This window comes from Lolium perenne, chromosome 3, assembly GCF_019359855.2.
Source record: "Lolium perenne isolate Kyuss_39 chromosome 3, Kyuss_2.0, whole genome shotgun sequence".
Classification (NCBI taxonomy): domain Eukaryota; kingdom Viridiplantae; phylum Streptophyta; class Magnoliopsida; order Poales; family Poaceae; genus Lolium; species Lolium perenne.
In genome coordinates, this window is record NC_067246.2 from 233258679 (window position 1) to 233270716 (window position 12038).

Consider the following 12038-nt stretch of genomic DNA (forward strand, 5'->3'; position numbering starts at 1 on the left):
GAAGGCCTAATCCACTATTCAAGTAGCAATCTAGTGTAACATAGAGTTATATGTGAAATTTCAACTTAATAGTCTCCACTGTAGTACCGATATATAAAATGAAACCAACAATATTATGTGAGAGACTTAAATCTTGTGTTCTCGATCAATTCGTTTAATTAGTTGCAGCAGTTGAGTATAGCTATGATGACTTTGGGTTGACAACTTAGAGTTGGAATTCAGCCAATCCGTGGTTGAATATCCATTATGGGCCTTTCTAGCAAGTGCGACCCATATAGCTTGTTCACACTTGCTACAACTTTTCACTCCCCACTTCCACTTTGTTTATACAACTCTCTACACAATATAGAGGATATCCTAGCCTCACTTTCCACTCACACAACTTATCCCTAGCCCGTCGCACTCCCCCTCTCCACGTAAATGCCATATACAATCAGCCAAGTTCTTAACACTTGTATTCCCTATTAATTAGTAGGCAACCTCCAAGGTCGGATCTTGTCGGGATCTTATAGCCGCGCCGGATATTGCCGGGCCACTAAGCCGCATCGGACCTAGCTTGTCAGGCCCTTAAAGCCACATCGGATCTTGCACGGCTCTTGAACCCAATCTGCAGGTGTGTTATTCATCAAATCTACATCCCCCGTTTTATCTTGTTCATTCAGATTTGTATGTTTATTCTTGTCTCTTTAATAGTTATTGGTGTTTCTCTTTCAGATCTATGACGAGGTGATCATCCTAGGCGTGTGAAAGAGGGCGGGCATATGCACACTGTTGTTGAGGGCGTGCGAAAGAGGGAGGGTTTAGAACCACCAAGTGTATGTCTTTTTGCATGACACAACGAGTGCACTATTGTATCAGTAGGAGATGTGTGTATGGTATCTGAAGCAAAAAATAATTGTTCATCGAGAAATTGACACATCGATGTTTTTAAATATTTAGGCCGTCTACTAGAGTACGGCCTACTCATACATAAGAGGCAATATGATAATTGATACGATTAGCGTAAGACCATTTAAGGCAATGCCTTCTCGAGGCTTCCTTATCTATACGAATGGAGTGCCTCGACTAGCGGCTAGGATCAATTAAGGTAATGTCAATCATGCTCTCTTTGTCTTCTCATCATTAAGTGTTTTTTGTCAGGTCCCTTGAAGGCCTCTCCCATTGAGTTATATTGAAGTGATAGTGAATGGTTGCATTCCCCACTCGGGGTTTGCATATGCTATGAGTCATTACCAAAAGACTTAGTCTGCCTTTGAGGTATAAAGAAAGTGGGAGAAGCACTAAAATTTGGTCTATGCATATATGATAGACTAGGAGTGAGAGGGTGAATATTCATGGTGAACTAACCCGTACATTCATTCCCTATTTTATGGGTCTCTTTTAGTTAGACTTATTCTCTACATTGTTTTTTATTTCTACCTTTTCTGTGACTAGTTGACCATGACTAGCTGCGTCAACTTTTGTTGACTTTGATAACATAGACACCATGAAGAACTTGACTTGACCCCTAGTAGGATTAGCTATTCACTAGGAAGGTTGATTCAATGATTATTTGGATGACCGGATTATTTAGGAAAACCAATCACCCAACAAAGTTAATTCAATAGTTATCCTAGTTTTTTTTGAAGGTTATGCTAACAAGTCGACCATATAGTTGGGCTTATCAGTGTTGGTTGACCATATAGTTGGGCTTATCTAAGGCCCAAAACCTAACAGTTGCTGGTGATTCGAGTTCTCCTTCGAAAAAAAATATCATTTGCACTGCCGGGAAGTCAACAGAAGCGGCAAACCACAGTGCCCCCAAAAATTTCCCGCGTTTCATAGGCCGCGACCACCGGATCTAGCCAGCGGCGCCGCCGCACCGGAGTACACATCAGCGCGATGGCCTCGACGAGGGATCTCGCCATAGTGTCCCTCTCGGCCGCCGCGGGAGCCGTAGCCGCTGTGGCCGCGCAGCGCTTCCTGTCCTCCTACAGGGCAACCAATGCCCAGCCGCCCCCGCCGCGCGCCGAGCCACTCACCGTGAACGGCTCCACCGCCAGGAGCCCACCAGCGCAGGACCACTACAAAATAACCAAGAGGGAAGGGTTAGTTCTCGCCGCTCAACCCTCTTTCACTACCCCTCGCCGCCTGTTGCCGCTATTGCTAAGCATGGGTGAAGATTTCTGCCTCTGAGGCGCTTCTGATTCTGTTGCAGGTTTATCTCGTGGGACGACTACTTCATGGCGATTGCATTCCTTTCGGCTGAGCGGTCCAAGGATCCTAATCGGCAGGTGAAATAAATGTTGATGCCTGTCAAAACATCCGCCTTGAACTTTAAATAGGTGCTTGCGCTCGAACTGTTTGTATAAATTCCAATGCGACTGGTAGTCTCGTACTGCGGTTAGATAACTGAAAGTGTAGTTGCAGACTGAAACTTAGATTTGTATGGTTATATCCTTATATAACCAATGGTCAAATAGAAAGGCAACACAGCTCATAGCACACCCTCCTGCAAGGTGTAGCCAGAAGTCAGGTGTAGCATAGAAGAAAATACCAATTTTCAGCATATGCTGGTTCTCATATCTGAATGTGATAAACAAACTATTTTATCTGTTGCAACAGAATGACATTTTTGCAATTAGGCAATCACTTGCTATAAAAAACACCACATTTGGCGTCAAACTCACTCTAGTGAACTACGATGTGGCAACATTGAAAAATGGATGGGAGATGGGGGTTGGGGCACTCTTTATCTGGTGGCACTGGCTGCCGGGCACAATGAGCCGTGGGCTGCGGACAGATGTGAGGTTGGATTTGGAAGGCATAGTGGTCATGGTAAGGGCGGGCTGTTGGATAACTGAGACACTGCACAAAATCAGTTGATCACGTTCTAGGTGGATCTAAAGAATAATTGATTAATCTGCTTAAACTAAAACTATTATGGTGCTTCAAAGCTTCTCAGATAAAGCATAAAATATCAGGGATATTTGGAGGCTCCGTTGATGGTATTGAATGAAGTTTGTTTTGACATCTTTTTATACAGTGAATGTGACCTAAAAATAAGTCTTCACATAATGTAGCAAGTAGAAAGTCATGTAAGGTTCTTTATTCTGCCACTTATGTTAGACCAAACTTGACATGGGAGGAGTCCGTTAAGAGAGACCTGAAGGTTTGGAATATCGACAAAGATTTAGCCATGGATAGGGGTGCGTGGAAGTTAGCTATGTTAAAGTAGGTCTAGTTGTATTATACCTGTCATGTATTGTACGTTGTATGTACACAGCTGATCTATATATAAAGAGATACGTGGAGAGGCATTGCCCCACGAAAAACCCTAAAAACACTTTACGTTCTTTAACTTGGTATCAGAGCCTTGTGCTCCTTCGCCGCCGCCGCTAGCCAAACCCTAGCTAGCCGCCGCCGCGCCTAGTCCGCAGCCGCCGCCGCGATCTCGCTCGCCGCCGCCGCTGCGATGGCTTCGCAGCCTTCCTCAAGCCTTGCGCGACGACCTCCTCCGGCCGCTAGTTTACCCACCGCCGTCGCGGCCCTCGTTGTCACGCCGCCGTTCGACACGCTGCCGTCCTGGCTTTCCGCCATCGCCATTCGCTCGAATGGCCGAACTTCATGCCGTGGAAGGCTCTCGCCCTTCCCAACCTCGCCGGTGCATCGTTTACACGGCTTCCTCGACGGCTCGGCCTCGCACCGCCGCGCACCATCCGGAAGGCACAGCGACGCCGCGCGCGACGTTCCCAACCCGGCATATGCACGTGGTGGACCCTGGACCAGCGCGTCCCTCGGCCACCTCCTCGGGTCGATGCATGAGGAAGTCTCGCCCAGCTCATCGGCCGTACAACGGCCGAGGCGGCTCGGACCGCCGTCCACGCCATGTTTTCCGCCGAGAACCGCGCCGCATCCGTGCCCTTCGGCGCGAGATCCAAGGACCGAAGAAGGGAGACAAGTCCGCCGCCGAGTACATGCGAAGGTGAAGGCCCTCGCCGACGCCATGGCCGCCGCCGGTTCTCTCCGCGATGACGAGATCATCGACTACATGCTTACCGGGTTGGGCACTTTGCGTTCAATCCGATCGCGGCGTCCATGGACTTCGCGACCACGCCGTCACGCCGGCCATGTTCTACAAGACCGTCCTCAACTATGAGGGCCTTCGGAAGCAGAAGCAGCAGGCGGATCCCGAGGACTGGACATCCTCGGCTAACGCCGCGTCTCGCCCCTACTTCAACAACTCGGTGGCGCGCGGGCGACTCGTCTCGCCCGGCGGTGGTCGTCCCGCGGGTGGTGGCTCGCAGGGGACAGCATGGCCCCCGTCCAAGGAGGCAACGGACAGGGATCCGGCGGTCACGGTGGAGGTGGCCAAGACCGTCGACGCAACGACGGCAATGGCGGCAATAGTGGCCGCAATGGAGGAGGACGTCGCAGTGGCGCCCCCAGTGCGCATTTGTGACATCCGGGGCATGACGCGAGTGATCGCCGCAGCGCTATGATCCGGCGCCGCACCGGCAACTCGCATCGACATCCTCCATCGAGCAAGATCGGCACCTCGACTCGGTGCCTCCGATCACCTCGACAAGTGATCTCGAGCGCCTCCATGTTCATGATCGCTACCACGGGAAGGACCAAGTTCAAGTGGCCAACGGTGCAGTGTTTGTCTATTTCGCATATTGGTCATTCGTCTTTACTCGGTTCATCGCCGAACCGAATAATATCCTCGCGTGTTCCACACATTCATAATCATCTCCTTTCGCTTTATCGCCTTGTTTCCGACAATAATGTTTTTGTTGAGTTTCATAAATTCTTTTTCCTTGTAAAGGACAAGGTCACGAAGAAAATTCTGCTCCACGGTAGAAGCAAAGACGATCTGTACCCCGTTCCCTTTGGTCGAGTTCTTCCTCCATCGTCACGCCGAGCACTCTCCGGTGTGAAGACTCCTTCACCTCATTGGCATCGCTGCCTTGGTCATCCCACCAATAATGTCGTTCAAGCTATTGTTAGGCAAAATGATTTAGTTTGTTCCTCCAATAATCGAGACTTGGTTTGTGATGCTTGTCGGTGTGCTAAAAGTCGACAATTGTCGTATAATAATTCTCATCGTCTTTCTACCGCACCTCTTGAGTTAATTCATTCGGATGTATGGGGTCCAGCTATTGCATCCTCGGGAGGGTATAAATATTATGTTAGCTTTGTCGATGACTATTCCCGTTTTTGCCGGATTTATCTTCTCAAGCATAAGTCCGATGTTGAGCATGTCTTCTACACATTCCAGCGCAGCTTGAACACCAAAATCAAAGCCGTTCATCGGATTGGGGTGGTGAGTATCATGTGCACGCTTATTTCAGCTGTCTTGGCATCTCCCATCGCGTCTCGTGTCCTCACACATCGCAGCCAGAATGGGATTGCTGAGCGCAAGCATCGCCATCCTGGTGGAAACCGGCCTTGCATTGCTTGCGCACTCCTCCCTTCCACTTCGGTATTGGGATGAAGCTTTTCTTACCGCTTGCTACCTCATTAATCGCATGCCTACACCTGTGCTACAAAGAAGATACCCCTCTCTTTCGTCTTCTCAAAGTCCAGCCCAACTACACCTTTCTCCGTGTTTTTGGATGCGCTTGTTGGCCTAGCTTGCGAAGTACAATACTCGCAAGTTGTCTTTCCGATCCACGATGTGTGTCTTCTTAGGGTATAGCCCAATGCACAAGGGGTACAAGTGTCTTGACCGCTCCACGGGCCGTATTTATATTTCCCGTGATGTCGTTTCGATGAGTCCGTTTTCCCTTACTCCACTCCTTGTTACCGTCGATGTCTCCTCTTTGAAACATGCGATTTCGCTTTCCCTCCGATGAACCGGTTACGAGTGATTGTATGCGCAAATATGACTTATCTCATTTGCCGCTTAATGTGCCCGGTAGTTTTTGTGTGCAGAAATGACGTGCATAGGGCGGTGCCCGCCATGCCCGCCCCGGTGATCGACGTGCATGCGGAGGCGCGAGCTCCGATGCCGCATGCAGCGCCGCATGCCGAGCACCCGTCCGCCGGTCCCACGACGTCCGCTCTCCGTCATGCGAAGGGCCGGCATGCTCCACGCCCGCGTCTCCTCTCCGCCCGAGGCGCCATCCAAGACCGATCAGCCGGCGTCGCCGCCGTTGAGGGCCTTCCGCTTCCTCGACCGCGACGCTGCGGCTGCTCCAGACACGCCATGGTCACGCGAGCTCGTGACAACACTCGTCGAGAGAAGACATACACCGATGGCACCGTCCGTTATGACATTGGTCGGCGTGCTTTCTTTGCCGCGCCCGTGTCTCATCGCGATGCACTTCGCGAGACCGCTTGGCGGGCTGCCATGGCCGATGAGGTGGCTGCGCTTCATCATACCAAGACATGGGTCTTGGTTCCTCGACCGCCCGGCGTTAACATTGTCGGCCGCAAGTGGATTTTCAAGACCAAACATCGGCCGATGGTTCTATTGACAAACATAAGGCCAGGACTTGTCGCTAGGGGCTTCACTCGGCGACATGGCATCGATTATGGTGATACGTTCACCGTCGTCCAAGCCAGCCACTGCGATCGGTTCTCTCCCTTGCGTTGTCTCGTGGATGGAGTCTCCGTCGATTGATGTCGCAATGCATTCCTTCATGGTTTTCTCGTCTCAAGATGTGTATATGCACCACCGCCCGGTTTTGAGGATGAGCGATACCCCTCTTACGTGTGCAAGCTACGCGGGCTCTCTATGGTCCGGCGCCTCCGCGTGCTTGGTATGCTCGCCCGAGTGCTCTCTTGCGTATCTGGGTTTTGTCTCGTCGAAGGCCGATACTTCGTTGTTCACTTTCTCGGGATGGTGTACAGGTCTATATGCTGGTGTATGTCGATGATATTGTCATTGCTGGTTCTACTCCAGGGGTGGTTGATAGCCTTGTGCGTGCCCTTGTCGCTAGTTTTCCTATCAAGGATCTTGGTGCACTCGAGTATTTCTTGGGTCTTGAAGCGTCCTACAATTCTGGGGGGATGACTGTCACTCAACGGAAGTATGCATTGGATCTTTTGCACCGTGTGAGTATGGAGAATTGTCGACCCACTTCAACGCCGCTGAATGTGACGGAACATCTTTCTCGTGCATCTGGTACTCCTTTAGGTGTTGAGGATTCTCACCGATACCGCAGTGTTGTTGGAGGCCTTCAAAGATTTGACTCTCACCCGACCAGATATATCATTTGCGGTCAACAAGGTCTGTCGCTTCTTGTCACACCCGATCGATGTTCATTGGGAATCAGTCAAGCGCATCTTGCGTTATGTTAAGGGCACGCTGAATACAGGATTGCTGTTTCGCAAGTCGGCCTCGACTGGTATTAGTGTCTTCACTGATGCGGATTGGGCAGGATGCGTGGATGATCGTCGATCCACAGGGGGCTATGCCATCTTTGTTGGTCCGAATCTCATCTCTTGGAGTTCGAAGAAACAGCCTACTGTCTCAAGGTCCAGTACTGAGGCAGAATACAAAGCATTGGCAAATGGCGCTGCTGAAGCTATTTGGATAGAGTCTCTCCTCAAGGAGTTGGGAGTATCTCGGCAGCGCATCCCCATATTGTGGTGTGATAATTTAGGGGCAACCTATCTGACCGCTAATCCAGTGTTTCATGCAAGGACCAAGCACATTGAGATCGATTTCCATTTTGTGCGTGAGCGCGTGGCGTCTGGAGCTCTTCAGGTCAGATTCATCTCTTCTGGTGATCAGCTAGCTGATGTGTTCACTAAACCAGCTACTCGACAGATGCTAGACCGATTTAGTACCAATCTGAATCTTGTACAGAGTAAAAGTTCAGATTGAGGGGGGATGTTAAAGTAGGTCTAGTTGTATTATACCTGTCATGTATTGTACGTTGTATGTACACAGCTGATCTATATATAAAGAGATACGTGGAGAGGCATTGCCCCACGAAAAACCCTAAAAACACTTTACGTTCTTTAACTAGCTATCCACGTTCCGGAACCATGACTTGGTTTCGAGATCTTATGGGTTTCAACTCTAGCCTACCCCAACTTGTTTGGGACTAAAAGGCTTGGTTGTTGTTGTTGTTGTTGTTGTACCTAAAATCCATTTTATGCAGGTTGGAGCATGCTTGGTTAGCCAAGAAGGCATTATCCTAGGTGAGACTGAATCTCAAGAATACCTGATTCAGCCATTCAGATTTTTATCTTAATGGACTTTAACATCTGAGGCATCTATTTTGAATGCCATCAAAGAAGCCCATGGCTGTTTTATGATCTGCAACTTAATTCATTCAAAAGCCCATCTTAATTGCTGGTTGTAGCTCTGATAAGCATATTACAAGGATTGTTGTGATAGGCAAGTGCCATAATGGCTCATCTGTAGATAATATAACTCCAATGTTTTTACAACCAGGTATTGGCTACAATGGATTCCCAAGAGGTTGTTCGGATGATAAGCTTCCTTGGGCAAAGGTAGTTTTCTTTGAAGCTGTAATTAGAAGGGATGTAAATTGAGTGCCATTCCGTAATATGAAACAATGATTAGCTCTAGTGATTCTACTGTAAGTTTGCATTCCAGTGTGATGTTCATTCCATATTGAATCAAATACTATTTTCCCATGTTTGCTGGAATTCAATAGTTTCTTATATATCTCTTCCTACCTCCTTACCACAGAAATCTGCAAGAGGGGATCCATTGGAGACAAAATATCCGTAAGTTATGAACTCTTCAGTCAAATGGTTGTTGCTTTCTATTTTAGGACATAACTCTTTAAGCACATCTAACGAGCAGAAAAGAATTGCAGCTTGAATAAAATCCTATATATTGATAAATTGGGTATTTCCCAAGAGAATTTTTAAGCTATACTCAAACAAATATGGGCCAGTAATTTTGCATGATCCACTGACTAATATTTACTGGTCATGTAGAAAGTAAAAACAAGGAAATAAAAATATTTTCATGATGGAACAATGATAAAAGGGATATCACCTGTGCTGCAAACTAAAGTCTTCAGATCAATCTATTTTCTTTCCTTTTTCTACCTTTCAGAAGTGTAAAGTAATGACTATTTTTTTGACCTGGTAGCATGTTGGATGCAAATAATAATACATGAATTAAATGCAACTAAAGTAGACGAGTACATACTTAATTTAGATAACCAGTTTCATTTTTATATTATTACTAGCACGAATATGTAGATGATATATGTTAACTTTGAGTGCTTCTACTAGGTACCAAAAAGGGTAATAGTTCACATCTGATGATTTTGTTTCTGCACCGTATGTGCGGTGCAAGATAGATTCTTATTTATCTAGATGTGGGCCTGGACCATACCAAACCTAACGTGACAAAAATCATCATGTATCTATGATCTGAAAATCTGCAGTACGTATATCTAGCTCCTAATCCTAAACCATAATATGTGATATGAAATATAAAATTTGTATTTGTTTACATATGGCAGTAGTTTTCTGAATAAATAAGAATAATTTATCTATGAGGAGTAAAAATCATTTCGAGCGGATACATCTGATAACTTGCTACAATTAGAGAGCTCATATGGCCAAAATACCTTGATCAATAGCCGGCCAGGATTAAATTCTCCGCTTACCTCCTAAGTGGTAATTAGGAGCATCTCACAAGAGCTCATGTCCCAAATAAAAATTGCCATTGCTGCCTTGCACTTGATAGCCTTTTCTATTTTGTGCTATATCAAGAAGGGAGCTGGCCCTTCATTTTCTGCAAACAGTAATTGATCTCAAGCAATATAGCTGCACTGCTGGTTAGCAATTTACATCATGCTTGATTGTCTGGTTTGCCATTTGGAAAGTTGTTAATCTGCCTATCTTGCCACCTCATTATTTTGTCATCCAACCTTTTTCTGAGAAATTTGGGCTTTATTCCCTGAGTTACAAACAAGTAAATGTTCCACCATTTGAAATTTCTGCGTGATTTTGTCCGAGTTACAAACAAGTAAATGTTTCACCATCTGAAATTTCTACTTGATTTTGTAGCAACGCTAACGTTGGTTATGGCATTATGAGGTACTTATATCTCAGTGCATTTGCTAAATGCTGCTCAATTCTAACAACCAGAATCTTTTACTCTTTGCAGCTATGTTGTTCATGCTGAAGTTAATGCTATTTTAAACACAAACCATGCTTCAGCAGCTGGACAGGTTTGGTCTTTCTGTTGTCCTACTCCTACTCCATCTTGTATTTAGTACTCAGTAGCATCACTGGCCGGTCTTTAGGAATCTTAGACGAATCCCTTATTGTTTCCCTTCTACTGCAGAAGCTATATGTCACCATGTTCCCCTGCAATGAGTGTGCGAAGATAATCATCCAGGTTAGTTCTTACAAGATCACATGCATTTCAAGCATTGGTGCAATGCTTTCAAATCTCACTTTTTCTTCATTAAATGTTTCTCGATATTTCTAAATTCTAACGAAGCACTCTCTAAATGTCCACCTAGGTTTATTCTAGTATATAATCTTTTCACGCTTTATTGAAACATTCTGATTCACTGCAAGCTCTGGCATTTAAAGTTTATTAATTCAATTTGTGCAAATATTACATTTTCAACGATTTACTGGTATGACCTTTCAGCCATCTGTTTTCATTTATTCACTATTTTCCCTTAAATTTACCAAAATAATTTCCATGTAAATTCTGCACTATGAAATTACTGGTTTTGAATTTCACTTATTTATTATTTTCCCTTATGCCTAAATTAATAATCACTCGTGCTATTTTGTCTTGAAGTAACTTATGCATGTGCTCACGTGATTCGGACAATCGACTACTCAATTGTAACCATTGTGTTGATCTTTCTTCCAGTCAGGTGTATCTGAAGTCATCTATTTTGTAGAGAAAAGGATCGATAACTCAGATCATGTTTATGTCGCTTCTCACAAGTTATTATCAATGGCTGGTGTGAAGGTACTGATTTTAACCATTTCAAATATAAGCACTGGGTATTGGCACATATTACATTACTCTGCATCATCCATCACAGGTCAGGAGGCATCAGCCTCAGATGGCACAAATACCAATCAAGTTTCAGGAGCCAAGGAAATGAGTTGTGAAAGAACTGTGTGCCCTTAGGTAACGGAAGAGGAAGTATATTTGCCTGATGTTTTCTGACGTTTCCATCTTTTTTCCCTTTTAGATAGTTTTATCTATGATGTGGTATCAGTTGATAACTACACCGATTGCAAAACAATTCTGTCATCCTCATGGGTCTGTTGTAAACTTACCCTGTAATGACATTTCTATGTGCTCAGCATCATGAACTATCCTACTGTAAACTGTGATTGCGCCCTGTGACCTGTGTTAACCTTTCTCCGATTACTGTCGCCACTTTTTGTTTCTCGTGCATAAGGTGTCAAGTGGAATCCCACCTAAATCCCACTTATAATGTAATTTGATGTTTCTAGTGTAAATTTTATCGGACATGTAAGCATTAATTTTCCTAAGGGGCACTATTTCTAGCTCAACGGAATAAATTCTTATGTCTCAGGTAATCAGGTTGATTTTACATCTTTTGAAAACTGTATAGTTATACCTTAATGAAAGCAATGTCGTGCAATAGCAGGTGTCGTTGCAAAAAAAAGAAGTATAGATATAAAAATATGTACATTTAGTATTTTAGGTTGGAAGATGCACAAAAGCGAGGATACAAGCTCGTGCTTTCTTAGGGGGAGTCACAAGCTCGTGCTTTTTTTGGTTCTTATTGTTTGTGAACTCATTTTATTTGCTATGTGTTGTTGAACTCCGTTCGTAGATGCTATATGGTTTGTGAACCTTATTTATGTATGTGGTAAACTCCTTACGTGAGACATCGGTTATTATGGGTTATCTATGCCTGTTGTATGATCTATCTCAAGCCTAGTTCTTATTTTGTTTATGATACATGTGTCATCTAGGCTTGTGATACATATTATTGCATGTACCTTTGTATGATGGTTGCAAGATGTAGGGGGAGTATTGATTCTAGTATGTGTGACTTTGCATTCAAAGGAAAACTTCATACATGCACACATCTAGGGGGAGCTCA

The 12038-nt window shown here is 45.3% G+C and overlaps 1 protein-coding gene across 2 annotated transcripts; it reads left to right on the forward strand.

Moving 5' to 3' along the window:
- Nucleotides 1-1757: 1757 nt before the first annotated feature.
- Nucleotides 1758-11303, forward strand: LOC127343694 (uncharacterized). 2 transcript variants are annotated; one of them, XM_051369881.2, is made up of 9 exons: nt 1758-2087; nt 2198-2273; nt 8097-8136; nt 8393-8451; nt 8654-8691; nt 10094-10157; nt 10274-10327; nt 10851-10921; nt 10998-11303. In XM_051369881.2, exons 1-8 carry the CDS (start codon nt 1882-1884, stop codon nt 10917-10919), a joined length of 606 nt encoding a protein of 201 aa, XP_051225841.1. In that variant the 5' UTR covers nt 1758-1881; the 3' UTR covers nt 10920-10921; nt 10998-11303. The 2 variants fall into 2 exon arrangements, with proteins under 2 accessions (XP_051225841.1, XP_051225839.1); XM_051369879.2 differs by having other exon boundaries at nt 1761-2087; nt 10820-10921.
- Nucleotides 11304-12038: the final 735 nt, after the last annotated feature.